This window comes from Caloenas nicobarica, chromosome 14, assembly GCF_036013445.1.
Source record: "Caloenas nicobarica isolate bCalNic1 chromosome 14, bCalNic1.hap1, whole genome shotgun sequence".
NCBI lineage: Eukaryota > Metazoa > Chordata > Aves > Columbiformes > Columbidae > Caloenas > Caloenas nicobarica.
This window is the reverse complement of record NC_088258.1, coordinates 16,295,701-16,312,127: the sequence shown is the minus strand read 5'-3', so window position 1 is coordinate 16,312,127 and position 16,427 is coordinate 16,295,701. Positions and strand designations below refer to the sequence as shown.

The following is a 16,427-nucleotide window of genomic DNA, read 5'->3' as shown; positions in this document are numbered from 1 at the left end:
GACGCTTTTTCTTGCGGAGTAATTAATGTGTTTCCAAAGCACAGTAGCTGCTCGTGGAGCAGTTCTCAGGTCTGGTCCCCATGGGAGCACTCTGTGCTCCTTAAATATCCCCTTAAATGTGCGTGGCTTTGCTTAATTACCATGAATGAAGTTGGCAGGCCATGCCGTAGCTGGGCTCAGATTCGCACATTTCGCCGTTAAGATTAATTCTGTAACACATGTTGAGGACCCCAAGTTTTATTGACATATGATTCATTTCTCTTTTGGCAGATTTGAGTGGGCAGGAATAAATGTTTTGGAGCAGCAGTAATGAGAGCTTGGAGATCATTCTACGAAAGAAAAAAAAAATTGCCTGGTTGTGGTGGGAAAATAGCATAAAAATTCCTTCCTCCCTCAAATTAAGCCATTTTGGTAGTAGAGGGAGTATGTATTGGACTTGCTCTTTTAACATTGTACTTTGAGTGCACTGGAATGACAGTCATTTAAGGAGCTGTCACTTTTTGCGTTTAAAATGGTATGTGCTTCACAAATGGAGTGGCTTTCCTACGGCAGCTCTCTACAATTTTTGATCCCTGTCTTAGAGATAAGCCTACAACAAGTACTGCACTGTTGTTCTTACCCTGCCTTGGTTGGGTAGAAAAAAAGGAGAAAGGAATTCGAAATTCAAGTAATGAGTCATTTTGGAGCATTTCTTCTGGGTGTTACATTGAGACTGAGGGAGCTGGGGGTTCAGCTGGAGAGCAGGAGCTGAGGGGAGACCTTCTGATCTCTGACCTGCCTGAAAGGAGCTTGGAGCCAGGGGGGGTCGGGCTCTGCTCCCCAGGAACAAGCGCCAGGACCAGAGGAAACGGCCTCAAGTTGCGCCAGGGGAGGTTGAGGTTGGATCTGGGGAACAATTTCTTCCCCAAAGGGCTGTGGGGCATTGGAACAGGCTGCCCAGGGCAGTGCTGGAGTCACCATCCCTGGAGGGGTTGGACAGACGGAGATGAGGTTCTCAGGGACATGGGGCAGTGCCAGGGGTGGGTTATGGTTGGACTCGATGATCTTGAGTGTCTCTTCCAACTGGAATTATTCTATGATTCTATTCTGTGAAATCTGCCATGCGTCCGGGTGGTTGTGGCACGTGGCTCGGAGGCCTCCGGTTGCGCGTGTGCCAGGTTTGTCCTTGGCACGCTTGTTCCTTGGCTCATCCCTGGCAGCCCTGAGATGGAGCCATCCTCGGGGAATGTGGCTGATGCCTTGCGCTTGGTAGCACAGCGCATTATTGAAAATAACGCCAGCAGCCTCGCTCGTACAGGCACAAAGCGTTGGACCGATGTAGAAGTGGCCAGGCAGAGACTTGGTTCAGAGAGCTGACATGAGTTGACTTAGGGCTCTGTTTCCATGACACAGCCATGGGAAATCAAATATGGAATTGAGTATTGTCAGGGTTTTTTTCCTTTTCTTCCTTCCCCTCCGCCATCTCTGTCCAAAAGCTTAGTAGCTGCCTAATTAAAGGAATGATGCAGAATCCCTGATGGTGAACATGGCTTGGCTACGTGGGGGTCTGCCCGCTCACTAACGGGATGTCAACGTCAGCCTGGCAGTTGCGCTGTGTGGGATGGGAGGGATGCCCCGCACACAGCCTGCCTGGATGTGGGATGTCACCAGAGCTGAGAGGACAGTGACAGGACGCTGCGATGGGCCTTTCTCTGTCCCCTCACCTTCCCAGGAAAGGCTCAGCAGCCGTGCAGCAGGCTCCTGGATTTGCACACTCCTTGCCCATGTGGTCTTGTCTCCTGACAACATTTTTTTGCTCTTAACCTATGATTTGTTGTCGTATTTTGGCTTGTGGCATTCTACCATTTTTCTTTCACTGTATCTTTATTTTTTTCCCAGATCCATTTCAGTTGTTTTTCCCCCCCTTTTCCAGTATTTAAAGCTCCAGCAATGGGAAATTTTCCTTCTTGATCATTTTCTTCTCTTCGTCCTTCTCTGTCTCTTCTGCTTCCAGCTGCCATCTCAGTCACCTTGTCCCTTCCCCTCTGTGCTGTTCACTCCTTGCCCTTCCTGCGGGGGACCGGGATGCTGTGGGGTGTGTTTTGCTGAGGAGGAGCCCCGGGATGGTGGGGCCATGGCAGGAGCTCTCTCTGGGAACTCTTCCCTGGCCTGCCCAAAGGTCTTGGTGCTGGAGGGGCTTTCGCACGGCTGTGCAAACTGATGCAAAGCCAGGCAGACTCTAGAAGGGGATTTGTGGCTCTTTTCACCGTGCGTCTGCTCAGCCTCTGTTACATAGGTTGCGTGTTCTTGTCCATTGGTAAGTATATATTTTTTTTTCAGATTCTGGTGCTCAACCTTCACAAGATGATTGCTGTGTGTCACAGGATGCTGTAGAAAGCCTGTTAGAGCAAACTCTTCTAAACCATCGTTTTTCTAATGTGCCTGGAGGTATTATCACAGATAACCTTGAGGAGCAAAATCAATCAGAAACTTCATTAGGAGCGTTGCATAGATGTCTGTGCTGATGTAATGTGCTCTGGTTTCAGTCGGGAGCCAGGGAGGGTTTCAGCTGCAGAATTTTGGTGTGTCTTAGCAATGCCCAGCAAACAGGCTGAGGGGCTGTGAGGAAAGAATTGCCCTGATCCAAACGAGGTGTGCAAATGGCGCTAATGAAAAACTCCTCTTCCCTTGAGGCAGCCCTCTTTGTGTTTCAGAGATGACAGAGAAGGAAAAAAAAAACCACTTCTTACGTGTGTCAGGTTCAACCCAAATGGTAACTGCAGAAGGTTCTGGATCACAGGCGAGCTCAAGGCTGCAAATCCAAATGACTGGCTGTGTAATACGGCTGCAGAGAACAGCCAGGAGTGAAATGTTAATCAGAGCTTCAGGAGAGCCTCAGACATCCCAGACTTGGTGTCACTCTGGCACCTCATCAAACAGGAAATTGCTTTTCCAGGGTCATCTGGGATCTCGGCACAAGTCGGCGTGTCATCAGCATAATAATGGCAGCTAAAATGATGCCTTTGCACGCGATGCCTGAGGGGCATCTCTGCACACTGCGGGGTGTGAGCAAAATATTCAAGGTGAAAGCAACAGCATGTTAGTTTCCTGATGAAAAGACCTAGGAAAAGTAAAATTCAGGCACTTCCTTTCCCTCCGGTGAACAATGTGCTGATGACACCTCATGCATAAGCATCCCTCTCCTCTGCTCAGCCCCTGTTCCAGTCCGAGGTTTGGGCAGACTCCAGTGTGTGACAAAACAAAACCCACGCTTCTGCGCCCCCAGTCCCCTGGCAAGACGTATTTTAATGCCGTTGCTGATACAGATGCCTGTGAAGAAGGTGAAGGGCTTGGGGCTCAGTGGTTATGGCAGCACAGAGGGTTTCCAAGGTGCAGTGAGCTCAGTGGGTCCATGGGCAGCTCCTGTGGCCCCACCGGACACCTCTGTGGCCACTGGTCCCTCTCTCAGCCAAGTCTCCTGCCTGGCCTGTAGCAAGAAGGGTCCTGTTTCTCCATCTCGCAGTGGAGCCCACTGTGCTCCCCAGTGACTTCCATTTTGCCCGCTGAGCCGGCGAGTCCGTCAAGTCACAGCTCTGTCTGCATCGTCACCCTCATCTCTGACGTGAGCTGTGCCAGCAGCGTGCCTTGTTAGCAAGACTATCACATCAGCAAAGGTGCACCGTGGCGTGAGCTGGCTGGGGGGAGCACAGGGAGCTAAGTCCCGAGGAGCTGTGTCTTGTACCTCCGCTGCTTGGTGCAAGCCTTTAATTCCTTGCGTGTTTGCTAATGAGGACGAGCGATCAAAGAACAGGAGAGAGCTGGTGAGCGTGGTGCAGCACGGGAGGTGCCGGGGAGGAACGCGTGGTGGCTGCCAGCCACCGCTCTGGTGTCTCGAGTGCTTGATGTCCCCTCGGGCACCGTGGCAGGATTTGAAGCACGTTTCCTGGATTCTTGCGGCTGAGCTAGAAATAATGCATTTATAAGATCAGAGGCAGTTCAGTGCTTGAGTTAAGTGCCTTGAACAGGCTGAGTCACTGGTACGGGAGGTGAGCTGGCCGGGGACCTGGGTTCCTCTGGAAACACCTTTTGTTATGGCTGCAGACGCTGCTGGGGCTCTGTCAGCACCCGGGCTGCCGCTTTCTCGCGGGCTTTGAGCACACCCGTCCTGCCATGGCCTCTGGGGGTTGCAGTGTGTATTCCTTCCCTTAAAATTATTAACGAAAATCTGGGCAAGCCTGAAAAGCATTAAGGGGCAGAAGGTGCTGCGGAGATTTGGGAAATTAGGCCTGATCTGGGACTCATTAAAGCTGGTGGTAGTCTGTCTTCTGATTTCAGTGGATCACACTTAGAGTACAGCATTTTATATCTCACCTTACACAAATTTAGGCCCAGATAGTCAAATAGATTTTTCTGGAGGTGGCAATATCCCTGTTAGGTTAGACCCTACGGAAAGCCGGGGATTTAGCTTTGCTTGTCGCAGGCTGGCGGGTCGGGCAGCAGCGTGGTGGTTCCATTATAGTGGCTCCTTCGCAGGGTTCTGGGGTGCGGGGCTGGGGGGTGGGTGCCTGGTTCTCCTGCCTGCGTATCAGCGATGCGTTACATACCCATCTGATGTTGCCAGTGTGCAACGTGGAGCAGCTTTTTAAAAATGGAGCGTGAATGTAAATGTGTCGGAAGCGTGGACATCTCCCTTCCCTTGCTGAGCTTCACCGCTCCTCCCAGACCCAGGGAAGCCCCTTAGTTCCTGCAGGTCTTGGAGAAGGTCGACAGGTTCCACCAACAGGTGAATCCAGGAGTAATTACCCCAAATCTTAATGTGCTTTTTCAGCACTCTAAGCCTGAGGTGACTTGAAAGGTCCTAATCCCTGCCCACTGCCAGCCTGCCTCCCAGCTGTGCCAGGAGTTTGGTATTTGCAGCCGGAGCTGTTTGCTTGTCTTTTCCCAGCAGGTAATAAAATACCAATTAGTTTCCTGATTTGTGCTCTCCAAAGGTACCTGAATTTCTAGGAATTAAAGCCTGTGTGAAACCCGACACAGCGGTGAATGCAAGTGGAAGCAGAACTGGATATGTAAAATGTAGTTGATATGTAAAATGTAGTTGATATGTTATAAAAATGAGCTGGGCTTGAGGGGTGCCTGGGGTGGACCCCATTGTGGGTGACACTGGGTGCTGCGGTGCTTCCTTACTGTCCTGGTGGCAGATGTGGAAGTCACCAACTGTTCTTGACGATAAACGTGTTTTCAGACTGCTCCAGCCACAGACCTGAGAGGAGCAGTTTTGGGGAAAATCAAACCAAAGACGATAGTTTAAATTAGAGAGATGACAATTAAATCACCTTGGGTGCGAGGCTCTCTTAGATCCTTACGTTGTGCAGCCGTTGGGCACAACGATGCGTGTAGGTCTGGCTTGGCCTTGGGAAAGTTGTGAGTGTCGTGCGTGTGTGCATGTTGGGTCAGGTTTGTGCAGGGGAGCAGCTTTCTCATGGATGGAACGTAAAACACATTGAACTGTGGTGTGGGAGTTGGCAGAGGTTGGCAGAAGGGGGCTGCTTTCTTGGTGAAGCAAGAATAGTGTAGGAGTGGCAGAAAGTGCACGTGGTGGATATGAGTGTGCGTGCTGTGTGGTCATACACTGCTGCACATCGCCCGAGAGATGTTTGAGACAAAAGGAGTCTGGGGTGAGATATCAGCTGCTTTTTCTTCTTTTTTTTTTTTTTTTTTTGGAGGCCTGTATCTAGTGGAGTGCCTCAAGGGTCAGTACTGGGACCAGTATTATTCAATATATTCATCAGCGACTTGAATGAGGGAATAGGGTGACTGTCAGTAGTTTGCTGCTGACACCACGCTGGGAGGGGTGGCTGACACGCCAGAGGCTGTGCTGCCATCCAGAGACCTGGACAGGCTGGAGAGTTGGGCAGGGAAAAATTTAATGAAATATAACAAGGGCAAGTGTAGAGTCTTACATCTGGGTAGGAACAACCCCGGGTTCCAGTATAAGTTGGGGAACCCCTGTTGGAGAGCAGTGTAGGGGAAAGGGAGCTGTGGGTCCTGGGGACAGCAGGGTGGCCATGAGCCAGCACTGGGCCCTTGTGGCCAGGAAGGGCAATGGGACCTGGGGGGGATTAGAAGGGGGGTGGTCAGTAGGTCAGAGAGGTTCTCCTGCCCCTCTGCTCTGCCCTGGTGAGACCTCATCTGGAATATTGTGTCCAGTTCTGGGCCCCTCAGTTCCAGCAGGACAGGGAACTGCTGGAGAGAGTCCAGCGCAGCCACGAAGATGCTGCAGGGAGTGGAGCATCTCCCGTGTGAGGAAAGGCTGAGGAGCTGGGGCTCTGGAGCTGGAGAAGAGGAGACTGAGGGGTGACCTCATTCGTGGGGATCAATATGGAAAGGGGGAGTGTCAGGAGGATGGAGCCAGGCTCTTCTGGGTGACAACCATGATAGGACAAGGGGCAATGGGTGCAGACTGGAACACAGGAGGTTCCGCTTGAAGATGAGAAGAAACTTCTTCATGGTGAGGGTGCCAGAGCCTGGCCCAGGCTGCCCAGGGAGGTTGTGGAGTCTCCTTCTCTGCAGACATTCCAACCCGCCTGGACACCTTCCTGTGTAACCTCATCTGGGTGTTCCTGCTCCGGCGGGGGGATTGGGCTGGATGAGCTTTCGAGGTCTCTTCTGACCCCTGACATTCTGGGATTGTGTGATTCTCCTGGCGCTGAGGGGCTGGGGGAATGTGGGGCAGGAGGTGGGGAAGGTGTGCTGCAGGTGGGCGCTGGCGCTGGCTCCTGAGCAGCAGAGCGTGCGAGGACGGCGGGTGGGTTTGCCGTGGGGTCTGTGATGTGGATCCAGGCGCTTTCCCCGGGGCTGGGTCAGGATGCTGCTCTCCTCGCAGCCTTCGCCCTGCTCCCCGCACGGCGCTTCCCTCGTCCTCCGCTCTTTAGTGCGTGGGGCTAAACACAGAGGGGTTGCTTTGCCGGCTTCTGACGCGCAGAGACCTTTGATGTGAAGTTGGGCAGCCTATTGTTGCATTTTCTATGAAAAGCCAAGAAAAAAAGAATTGAAATAAATGGTTTTACGTGGCAGTGGAGGTGCAGGGCTTCCTGAGGCTGCCGCTTGCTCCCGCGCACGTCGCCGGGAGCAGTCAACAGGAACGGGAGAGGAGAGGAGAGCACAGGCTTTGGGGAAACTCCAGTGCCATTACCTGGCGTTTGTTTTGGCGTTTGGCTCCTTGGGTGAGCAGCGGGTTCCACTCCTGGCTCAGGGACGGGGCTTTTCCCCAGGGGCCGTCCTGGGCTCAGCCCAAGCCTGCTGGTGCATCGTGGTGGAAATTGTGCTTTTCCATTTGCAGCTGAATGGCCGTGGACCGGCTGGGTTTCCCGGCAGCCCTAGCCTCTGTTTCCCCAGAGCTGCTGGTGATTTTGCCGAGGATGGGCACCTCGTGTGCTGGCCCATCTGCTGGTGAGCCTGGTTCTTTGGGTCAGTTCAGGTTCGGACTGTGTCTCTGAGCCTTTTTCTTTATTGTCTGCCCAGTCCTTTAGTCTCTGATCTCTGTCATCTCATATTTGGGGCACCAGTAAAGATATTTAAGCCTTTTGTTATGATTGCAATATCGCTGCAGCTCCCTTTCCTGTTGGGAACAAGCTGTGACCATCCGATTTAGGCTTGGTTTTGAGCTGTTTGGGATTAAGAACTAGTCCTGCACTCCTGTGTGGACCTGAAATGATGCAGATGGATTGATGCCTGACCCAGGCTGGCTAGTGTGCTTTCCAGAACTGTTTCGTTGGGTGCATTTTGCATCTGAGAATCACAGCCTTTTGGAGCCTGGCCGTGCTGGGGGAGAGGTCTGAGGAGCAGGGATGTCAGTTCTCCAGCTCTATTTCTTTTTTTTTTTTCCGATTATGAGTTTTAAGCATCATTAAGTAAAAGAAATAATGGCTGTTCAGCTGTGTCAGTGTGAAGCTGCGGCCGTGGTGCAGCCCGATGAGCAGTGAGGGCACAGTGAAGCTGTGCCCTGGTCTCGGGGTACAGCGGTTCGGATGCTGAGGGGATGGCTCTGAGTTGCCTTCCTGGGACCCAGCAATTAACCATCTCGTGCCTCAACTATCCAAGTGGTTCGTGTGGTCCTTAAGGGCTGGGAAGGAGAGAGGATGCCGTCTCCAGTGGGTCCATGTTTTGTACATTAAGTGAAGCCGGTGAGATCAGAACCCCCTGGAACCCTTCAAAATGGAGCAGGTAGAAACTACTGACCTTATATTCATTCCTCCTTATAGGTCCTCTTTGCAGGACTGCTGAAAAGCTGATGGAGGATCAGCGATTAAAGAACGATCCTCACCTGGGGATAGTATTATTTCTTGTTTCTGCTCAGCGTGAGGTACCACCGGGTGGTTCTTGGTCCCAGTTTAGAACATGAATAAAATTTATTTTTCAGGCACTTGGACAAATGGGATTTATTGAATTTCTCTTCCTGCTCTTCCCTTCTCCTCCGATCACTGTTCTGAATTTCCACATTCCCTTTTCCCTGCAGAATGAAGTGGAGCTGGGAGAGCTGCTGTTGTCACTAAACTACCTACCCAGCGCTGGAAGGCTGAACGTGGACGTCATTAGAGCAAAACAGCTTCTTCAGACAGACATGAGCCAAGGTTCAGGTAAAGGGCAGTGCATTTCTCACATTACTCATGCACAGGTTATATGTGCTTTAAAGCAGATCAGTGATGAGGCTGCAATTTGTGGAGGACCTGGGGCATTTGGATGCTCCGTTCCTATTAACACAAGGCTCTGGATATTCATTTTATATATATAGCCAACAGACCCAAAAGTATTTGGAACACTTACCCTGAGATAAAATGGCCATATTTAAAGTAAAAATCTCTGACCCAGGGTGAGATGAGAAACCAGGAGCTCTAAATTACCTGCGTGCTGTGTTCTGCACGGCAGCCTGTGTGTGGCTGTGCTTCGCAGATGCTGCGCGCTGCCTGAGTGCTGAGGCTGCCATGGTTTCATTTACAATATCCAGCTGCTCTGGGGATGGTGGGAGGTTTTTTCTAGTGTCCATGCATTGCCCCCTGCCATTTCTGAGCCTGCTGCCTGGTACTTGCTTCATGTGTGTGTCCTCAGGTTTTTTTCCCTTGTTCCCAGCCATGGCTGCTGCCAGAATATTGGCATTTCCCGAAAAGAACAGTGTGCTTGGCTGCTATCAAGACTGTCATTAATTGTCGTTTTGGCAGAGACTGTTTTTAATCCAGCTGCCTGTCTTTGGTCTGCACTGCACATCCCTGGAGGCAGCAGAGGGGTGCGAGTCCCCGTCCTTTCCAAATGCTCTTTTCCAGCACGGTTCGTCCCTGTGATGGGTGCCCAACCTTCCCGATGCCCGTAATGCAGAGTCTGCATTTTGTGTTTTTTGGCAGATCCCTTTGTGAAAATTCAACTTGTCCATGGATTAAAACTGACGAAAACCAAGAAGACCTCCTGCATGCGGGGGACGATAGATCCCTTCTACAATGAGTCCTTCAGCTTCAAGGTTCCACAGGAAGAACTGGAGAACGCCAGCCTGGTGTTCACAGGTAAACGTGGTGCTGTTAGCGACCTGGCACGGTCGTGGTTGCCTCCGAGGTGAACAAAGCAGCAGCTGTGGTTGCACAGATGAGCCTGTGCCAGGTGGTGTCTGTCCCAGTAGCCACCCTGCAAAAGGTGACCATCGCTGGGGTCTCCAGGGAAGCTTAATTAGCGCTGTGTCCTCGCAGCAGCTGTGCCCAGCTGACCGCCGGGGCTGGCTGGAGCACACCTTGTCGGTCCTGTGCTTAATTGGCGCCATGGGGAAGGCGTTTGTGCAGAGGAGGAAAAGGCTTTAATTGCATTTCTCAGCAGCAAACAACCTAGGCATAAAGTAAAAAATTAGAAGAATGAGAGAGAACTATTGAACAATCTCAGAGCCCAAACACTGGCTGAGATAACTTCTGGTGCTGGATGCGATTTGCCATCCCTGTGGATGCAGCTGTGGGTGTTGGACACTGATGTCACCTGTTCTGTAAGCAGATTTGTTCATGCCTTTAGTTTTAAAGGGTAGGGATTCAGTGCCAAGCCCTACATGGCTGAGACAGACCCGGCACGGATGGCATGGGCCAGGAGGAGTCCCAGAGCTAACCTCACTGGAGAGCTGTCACAGGATCCCAGCCTGGTTGGGTCGCAGGCCCTCTGTAGATCCCCCAGCCCCAGCCCTGCTCACGCAGGGTCACCAGAGCGGATCACACAGGATCCCAGGCGGGTTTGAATGTCTCAGAGAAGGAGATTCCACACCTGCTCTGGGCAGCCTGGTCCAGGCTCTGGCACCTCCCAGCAAAGAAGTTTCTCCTCATGTTCACATGGACCCTCCTGTGTTTCGGTCTGTGCCCTTTGCCCCTCACCCTGGCGTTGGGCACCACTCAACAGAGTCCGGTCCGTCCTCTGACACCCACCCTGAGATATCGATCCCATTGATCAGATCCCTCTCAGCTTCTCTTCTCCAGCTGAACAGCCCCAGCTCTCTCAGTCTCTTCTCATCAGAAAGATGCTCCAGACCCCTCATCATCTTTGTAGCCCTTTGTCAGTGCTGGAGATGTTGAGCTTGGACAGGAATTATTATTTTTAATCAATTTCTGAATCTCCTATTTTTGTTCTCTGGGCATGCAAACAGTCAGCAGAACTTGGCAGTGGGGCGTGCTGGTGAATGAGCGCCGCCGTGGGGCTGAGCTGGGACCGTGGACCCGACCCGCTGTGACCGGTGGCCTTTCCTGCTGTCCCGCAGCGTGGAGGTGTCGGGCAGGGCTGCGGGGACCCCTCGGGAGGTGCGGGTGTCCCTCTGCTGTGACATCCCCCAGCTGCCATCGGGAGCAGGGTCAGGCGCTCTGGAGGGGCTGGGCGGTGCAACCAGGCTCTTCTGCCACTCTGGGCTCCCATGCTTCTCAAACACGTTTTTTGGCAACTTTCTACCCATTACTCACCATCTTTTGATGAAGAGAAAGAAATCTGCATCAGAAAGAACATATTTTGAAGTATTTTTAAATGTTTGTTTCTTACAAGGCATGTACAGGTGTCAAAGCTGGTACCAGGAGCCTCATTCCATCCCATTGGTTTGTTTCCAAACACGTTATAACAAAAGTGATGCTGATGAACAATTTAAATTTTGCTATTCACATTTAGAAATTTCCACAGCAAAAAGTCTATAATCACTGCTTGGCATGCACATCACCCTGAGTGTACCTTGCCTGTGCAACGATGAGTTTGTTCTTGGAAGCTTCCATCAGATGATCTTGTGACAGGCGTGAAATACTCATTCCTTTGTTTTCCCCTTTTCCTAACAGAAGAAAAGGCAAACAGAGTTGCAGCTCTGTGCAGTCAGAAGGGCGAGGGGAATACGCTGTTCCTCGCTGCGGCTGATGAAGTTAGCATTAATGAGTGGGTGTCTGATTTTTTTTTTTTTTTTTTCCCGTGCTAATGGATGTATTCTCAGATAACTCAATGGGAAGTTAGCTGATTTGTAACCGTACGTAATGCAGTCGGATTTCAGTGGTGTGCCTTGTAAGTGGTGCTTCACTTTCTAGGTGATATGTTGCTTGCTTCGAATGTTGCAATAAATAATCCCAGGGCAGAAATATCCCCAGCAGCTCGGAAGCTGGAAGGAGCCTGTGGAGCTATTTGGAGCAGCGGGGCCGGGTTCTGGTGGCTGTTTTGGGATGGAGGGCTCGGTGATACCCGGCTCGGGCACGGCGTTGCTGCCGGCGTCGTTGGACTTGCTGCCTTTGTGGTCAGGGCTCTGTTGTTGAGGCGTGTGGTTTGTGTAGGTTTATTTAATAAAATCTCTCTTTGTAAATTGAAGAAGAGAAACAGCACACGTCACCAAGACACTTCGTTATAAAATATAGCTATATTTTTCTATTATACTCGTATAAATGTTTTATTTCACTGTCTAGAAGAACCTACCAATTTATTTCCTAAACTAGAAGGGAAGAGGACAACAAAACACTGTCACTAAAGGATGGTTGCTTCTAGTTTGTTTGTTTGGTTTTTTTTAATAGAGAAAATACATGACAACTGTAATTATACAAGAAACATAAGTTATTACCAGAGACCGTAGTAACACATGTTTTCTAAAAGTTCTCCTGGATAAATGCAGCAGTTTCAGAAGTCTTTCTTTGTCTCTAGAGAAGTTTTCCGAGTTCTCTTTTTGTGGACATGAGCTTGGTAGAGGTTTAACTGGAGACGTTGAAGGATATCTGTAATGAATAGGAGAGATGTTAAATAAAAAAAAGCACGTTAAATAAAAGCCAGAGGTGTTGGTCATGTTGCGTTGCAGAGTCTTCTGCTGGTGCAGTGCCTGCACAACCTCCCGTGGCTGGAGGAGCTGGAGCCAGACTTGTCAGGAGAGGTGGCCCAGGGGATGTCTGGTGACGATACGGAGACACCTTCAGCATTTACATAGGTGATGGAGACGCTCCAGAAGTTCGTAGAAGTGTGTCCCCAATGGGGAGTGCAGCACCAGGTTCTTCTCACGCACGTCTGTGAGGTTTTAATACAATGAGCATCCGCGTACGGCTCGGCTGAGGTTCCCCGTGGAGCTGCCCTCCCGTCGTGTCAGGGTATCGCACAGCTCAAAAGCCTCTAAAGGGCTTTGGAATCTTCTCTTAAAAGACAATAAAGGGCAAACGCTTGCCAGTGTGGAAGAGCCGTACCTTGCAATGTGAGGAGCACAGCCCAGATATTTTCATTATTTTGCATCTATACAAAGCAGGAGCATAAGCCACATTTTCTCTCTTTTTTTTTTTTTTTTTTTTTTTTAATTCAGATGTTTTGTTTTGTTCTAATTTTATTTTTACTGCAGGGGTGGTTCTTTTTGTTGTCTGTTTTGTGGGAGCTGGTTTTTATTTATTTTTTTTTTTTTTTCAATCCACAGCTCTAGTCCATTAGGTCAGTAAATTAAATTTGCTGTTGATTCAAAGTCCAATTGAAAAGGAAAATAATCCTGCTTGAAGGGTGGCTGACGATGTTTTGAATGGAGAAAGCGCTGTAAAAGCAGTCATGGGAGCCAGAAGTGAGTATGTCTTCAATAATTTAAAGGAACCTTAATTGTGGCTACATATTTTGGCCCCAGTCTGCAGCTGTCCTTACGCTGCCTTGGCTTCAGGGGCCGCGGTGGAGCGGTGCCAGCCCCGCCAGCCGCGGCTCCTGGCTCCAGCTGGAGCTGGCACTGCCCCGCACAGTCTGGCACCACCAAGACAAAGTAAGATTAATATTTCTTTTCCCATGTGTGTTTTTCTCACGTGCATCTTGAATCAAGCTGCCTGGGTTCAGTGCACTGTAGTAAGAGTTCCTGCAGTGTTTTTACTGTGACTTCAGCAAAGGGCTGTGTGTGTAAACTCTGTGGTTGGGTGTTTTTCTGTAAAGCATCGTTCTGCTCCCTGCTCGCCTGGCGTTGTCCTGCAGAGCCCAGGGCTGAGGGAGACGGGCAGCGGGTGCCTCCAGGCTGGGGTGCACAGGGTGAACTCTGCGTTAGAATCCCAGAATGTCAGGGGTTGGAAGGGACCTCGAAAGCTCATCCAGCCCAATCCCCCCACCGGAGCAGGAACATCCAGATGAGGTTACACAGGAAGGTGTCCAGGCGGGTTGGAATGTCTGCAGAGAAGGAGACCCCACAGCCTCCCTGGGCAGCCTGGGCCAGGCTCTGGCACCCTCACCAGGAAGAAGTTTCTTCTCATCTTTAAGTGGAACCTCCTGTGTTCCAGTTTGCACCCATTGCCCCTTGTCCTATCATGGTTGTCACCCAGAAGAGCCTGGCTCCATCCTCCTGACACTCCCCCTTTCCATATTGATCCCCACGAATGAGGTCACCCCTCAGTCTCCTCTTCTCCAGCTCCCGAGCCCCAGCTCCTCAGCCTTTCCTCACACGGGAGATGCTCCACTCCCTTCAGCATCTTCGTGGCTGCGCTGGACTCTCTCCAGCAGTTCCCTGTCCTGCTGGAGCTGAGGGGCCCAGAACTGGACACAATATTCCAGATGGGGTCTCACCAGGGCAGAGCAGAGGGGCAGGAGAACCTCTCTGACCTACTGACCACCCCCCTTCTAATCCCCCCCAGGTCCCATTGGCCTTCCTGGCCACAAGGGCCCAGTGCTGGCTCATGGTCACCCTGCTGTCCCCAGGACCCCCAGCTCCCTTTCCCCTACACTGCTCTCCAACAGGGGTTCCCCAACTTATACTGGAACCTGGGGTTGTTCCTGCCCAGATGCAAGACTCTAGCCAGGATTTGAGAGGGGTTTAGGCTGGCTCTTAGATCTTTCCTCATCCTTAGGCACAGTAGGATTCAACACTGGAAATTCTTGTAATTTGCAGACCAAAATGCTTCTCCTTCGCATTGGTGCAGGATTCCTTTCTGACTTTCTGCTTTCTCCTCTGTTCCTACCTCAGATGGTTACTGGAGCTGTCACTAACTTACACATTCCAGTTTAGTGCCTAAAATGAGGTGGGATGAGCTCAGGTGGAGATGTCCTCTCCAGGAGGAGGCATCCAGGGTGAGGGTCACGATCACTGCAAGTATTGTCTGTTCTCAGCTGCTCACAAAAGAGACTAAAACCAGGAAAGCGACTGATACTCATAACAAGTCTAATGTCCTGACAGAAAAAAGATGATGAGTGAGGCAACAGCTAGTGGAGAACAAGTTGATTTCCATGTACTCCATCAAACACATTGTTTAGGTAATGAGTATCTGACACATACTGTAACATAAATGCACTTTTTTTGATAGTTATTTTTTCCACTTTTGGGGGTTTTTTTTTGGCAACTTGAAGCACATCGTTCATGCCATCTTCTGCTTGAGTGCCAGCAGGTCATGGGTTTGCCTCTTGCAGAGAAATGGGGCAAGCTTTAAGAGACATCATGTTCTCCTACGCACGTATGCCTATGAACACAGATGTTAATTATTCTTTGTCCCATGATAAGGGGAAGGTGGAGTTTGGCCCTAGCAATAGGGCCCTCAGGTGCTGCCTGAGGTCATTTCAAGCAGAAAAAATGATATTTGAGATGCGACTGCAGCCTTTGGAGGCACCACGCTCTCCTTGCTGATGGATTTTGGGCAGGCTGTCCTCTAAATCCCAGCCTAGCCTTCGGAAAGCCTGGCCTGTGCAGGAGGAGGTGAGATGACACCTGAAATCTGAGCACTGTGGCATTTTGTTAATGATTATAATGTTGGTAATAACAATTGTCGGTAATGGTGTTTGCACTGCAGTAAAGCCCAGATGGCCCAATAAAAAACACCGGCGCTCCAGGGCAAACTGCATCTTGGTGACTCGTTAACATCTTTTGATCACTTACCATAAAAAATACAACCTTCGGTGCTTGCAGTTAGGGAGAATATATCTCCCCAAGGTCCTGTGGTGACTGTGTGTCTTTCTCCATTTAAATAAGCTCTTGTACATGTTTAGATGACAGGATCTTTAGGACTTGTGAAGCAGCCAAGGTCCCCAAAGAGGGAAAAATCATTTTGGTGCTCTGGGTACCGTCTGTGCAAATGCAGAGGGAAAGCCTCTTTGCCGTCTGCCGGCTGAGAGCGTAGCCGGAGCTGGGCTGAACAACGGGGCTGATGGTGTCTGCCGGAGAGCGGTGGTGGGGCCGGTCGCACCGGTCCTGTGCCAGAGCTGGCCGGGGCTGCAGCGGGGCAGGACGCTCTGCCCAGGGCAGGGCCTGCGTGTCGGCGGAGAGCTGTCCTCAGGGGAGGGGTGTCCCCGGTGGAGAGGTGTCCTCGGTGGAGAGATGTCCTCAGTGGAGAGGTGTCCCCGGTGGAGAAGTGTCCCCAGTGGAGAGATGTCCTCAGAGCGCGTGTCGGTGGAGAGGTGTCCTCGGAACGCGTGTCAGTGGAGAGGTGTCCTTGGTACATGTGTTGGTGGAGAGGTGTCCTCAGTGGAGAGATGTCCTCGGTACACGTGTCAGTGGAGAGGTGTCCTTGGAACATGTGTCGGTGGAGAGGTGCCCTTGGAACATGTGTCAGTGGAGAGGTGTCCTCAGTGGAGAGGTGTCCTTGGTACATGTGTCAGTGGAGAGGTGTCCTTGGAACATGTGTCGGTGGAGAGGTGTCCTCAGTGGAGAGGTGTCCTCGGTACATGTGTCAGTGGAGAGGTGCCCTTGGAACATGTGTCAGTGGAGAGGTGTCCTCAGTGGAGAGGTGTCCTTGGTACATGTGTCAGTGGAGAGGTGCCCTTGGAACATGTGTCGGTGGAGAGGTGTCCTCAGTGGAGAGGTGTCCTCGGAACGTGTGTCAGTGGAGAGGTGTCCTGGGTACACGTGTCGGTGGAGAGGTGTCCTCAGTGGAGAGGTGTCCTCGGTACATGTGTCAGTGGAGAGGTGCCCTTGGAACATGTGTCAGTGGAGAGGTGTCCTCAGTGGAGAGGTGTCCTCGGTACATGTGTCAGTGGAGAGGTGTCCTTGGAACATG

At 51.1% G+C, this 16,427-nt stretch overlaps 1 protein-coding gene across 1 annotated transcript in view; it reads left to right on the top strand.

Annotated features, from left to right (window-relative positions):
- The window catches only part of SYT17 (synaptotagmin 17), a 45,639-nt gene that overhangs the window by 16,270 nt on the left and 12,942 nt on the right, over positions 1-16,427 (top strand). The window contains exons 6-7 of the mRNA XM_065644874.1: positions 8,498-8,618; positions 9,378-9,533. Coding sequence (XP_065500946.1) covers positions 8,498-8,618; positions 9,378-9,533 — 277 coding nt within the window. The remainder of the gene's footprint in view (positions 1-8,497; positions 8,619-9,377; positions 9,534-16,427) is intronic.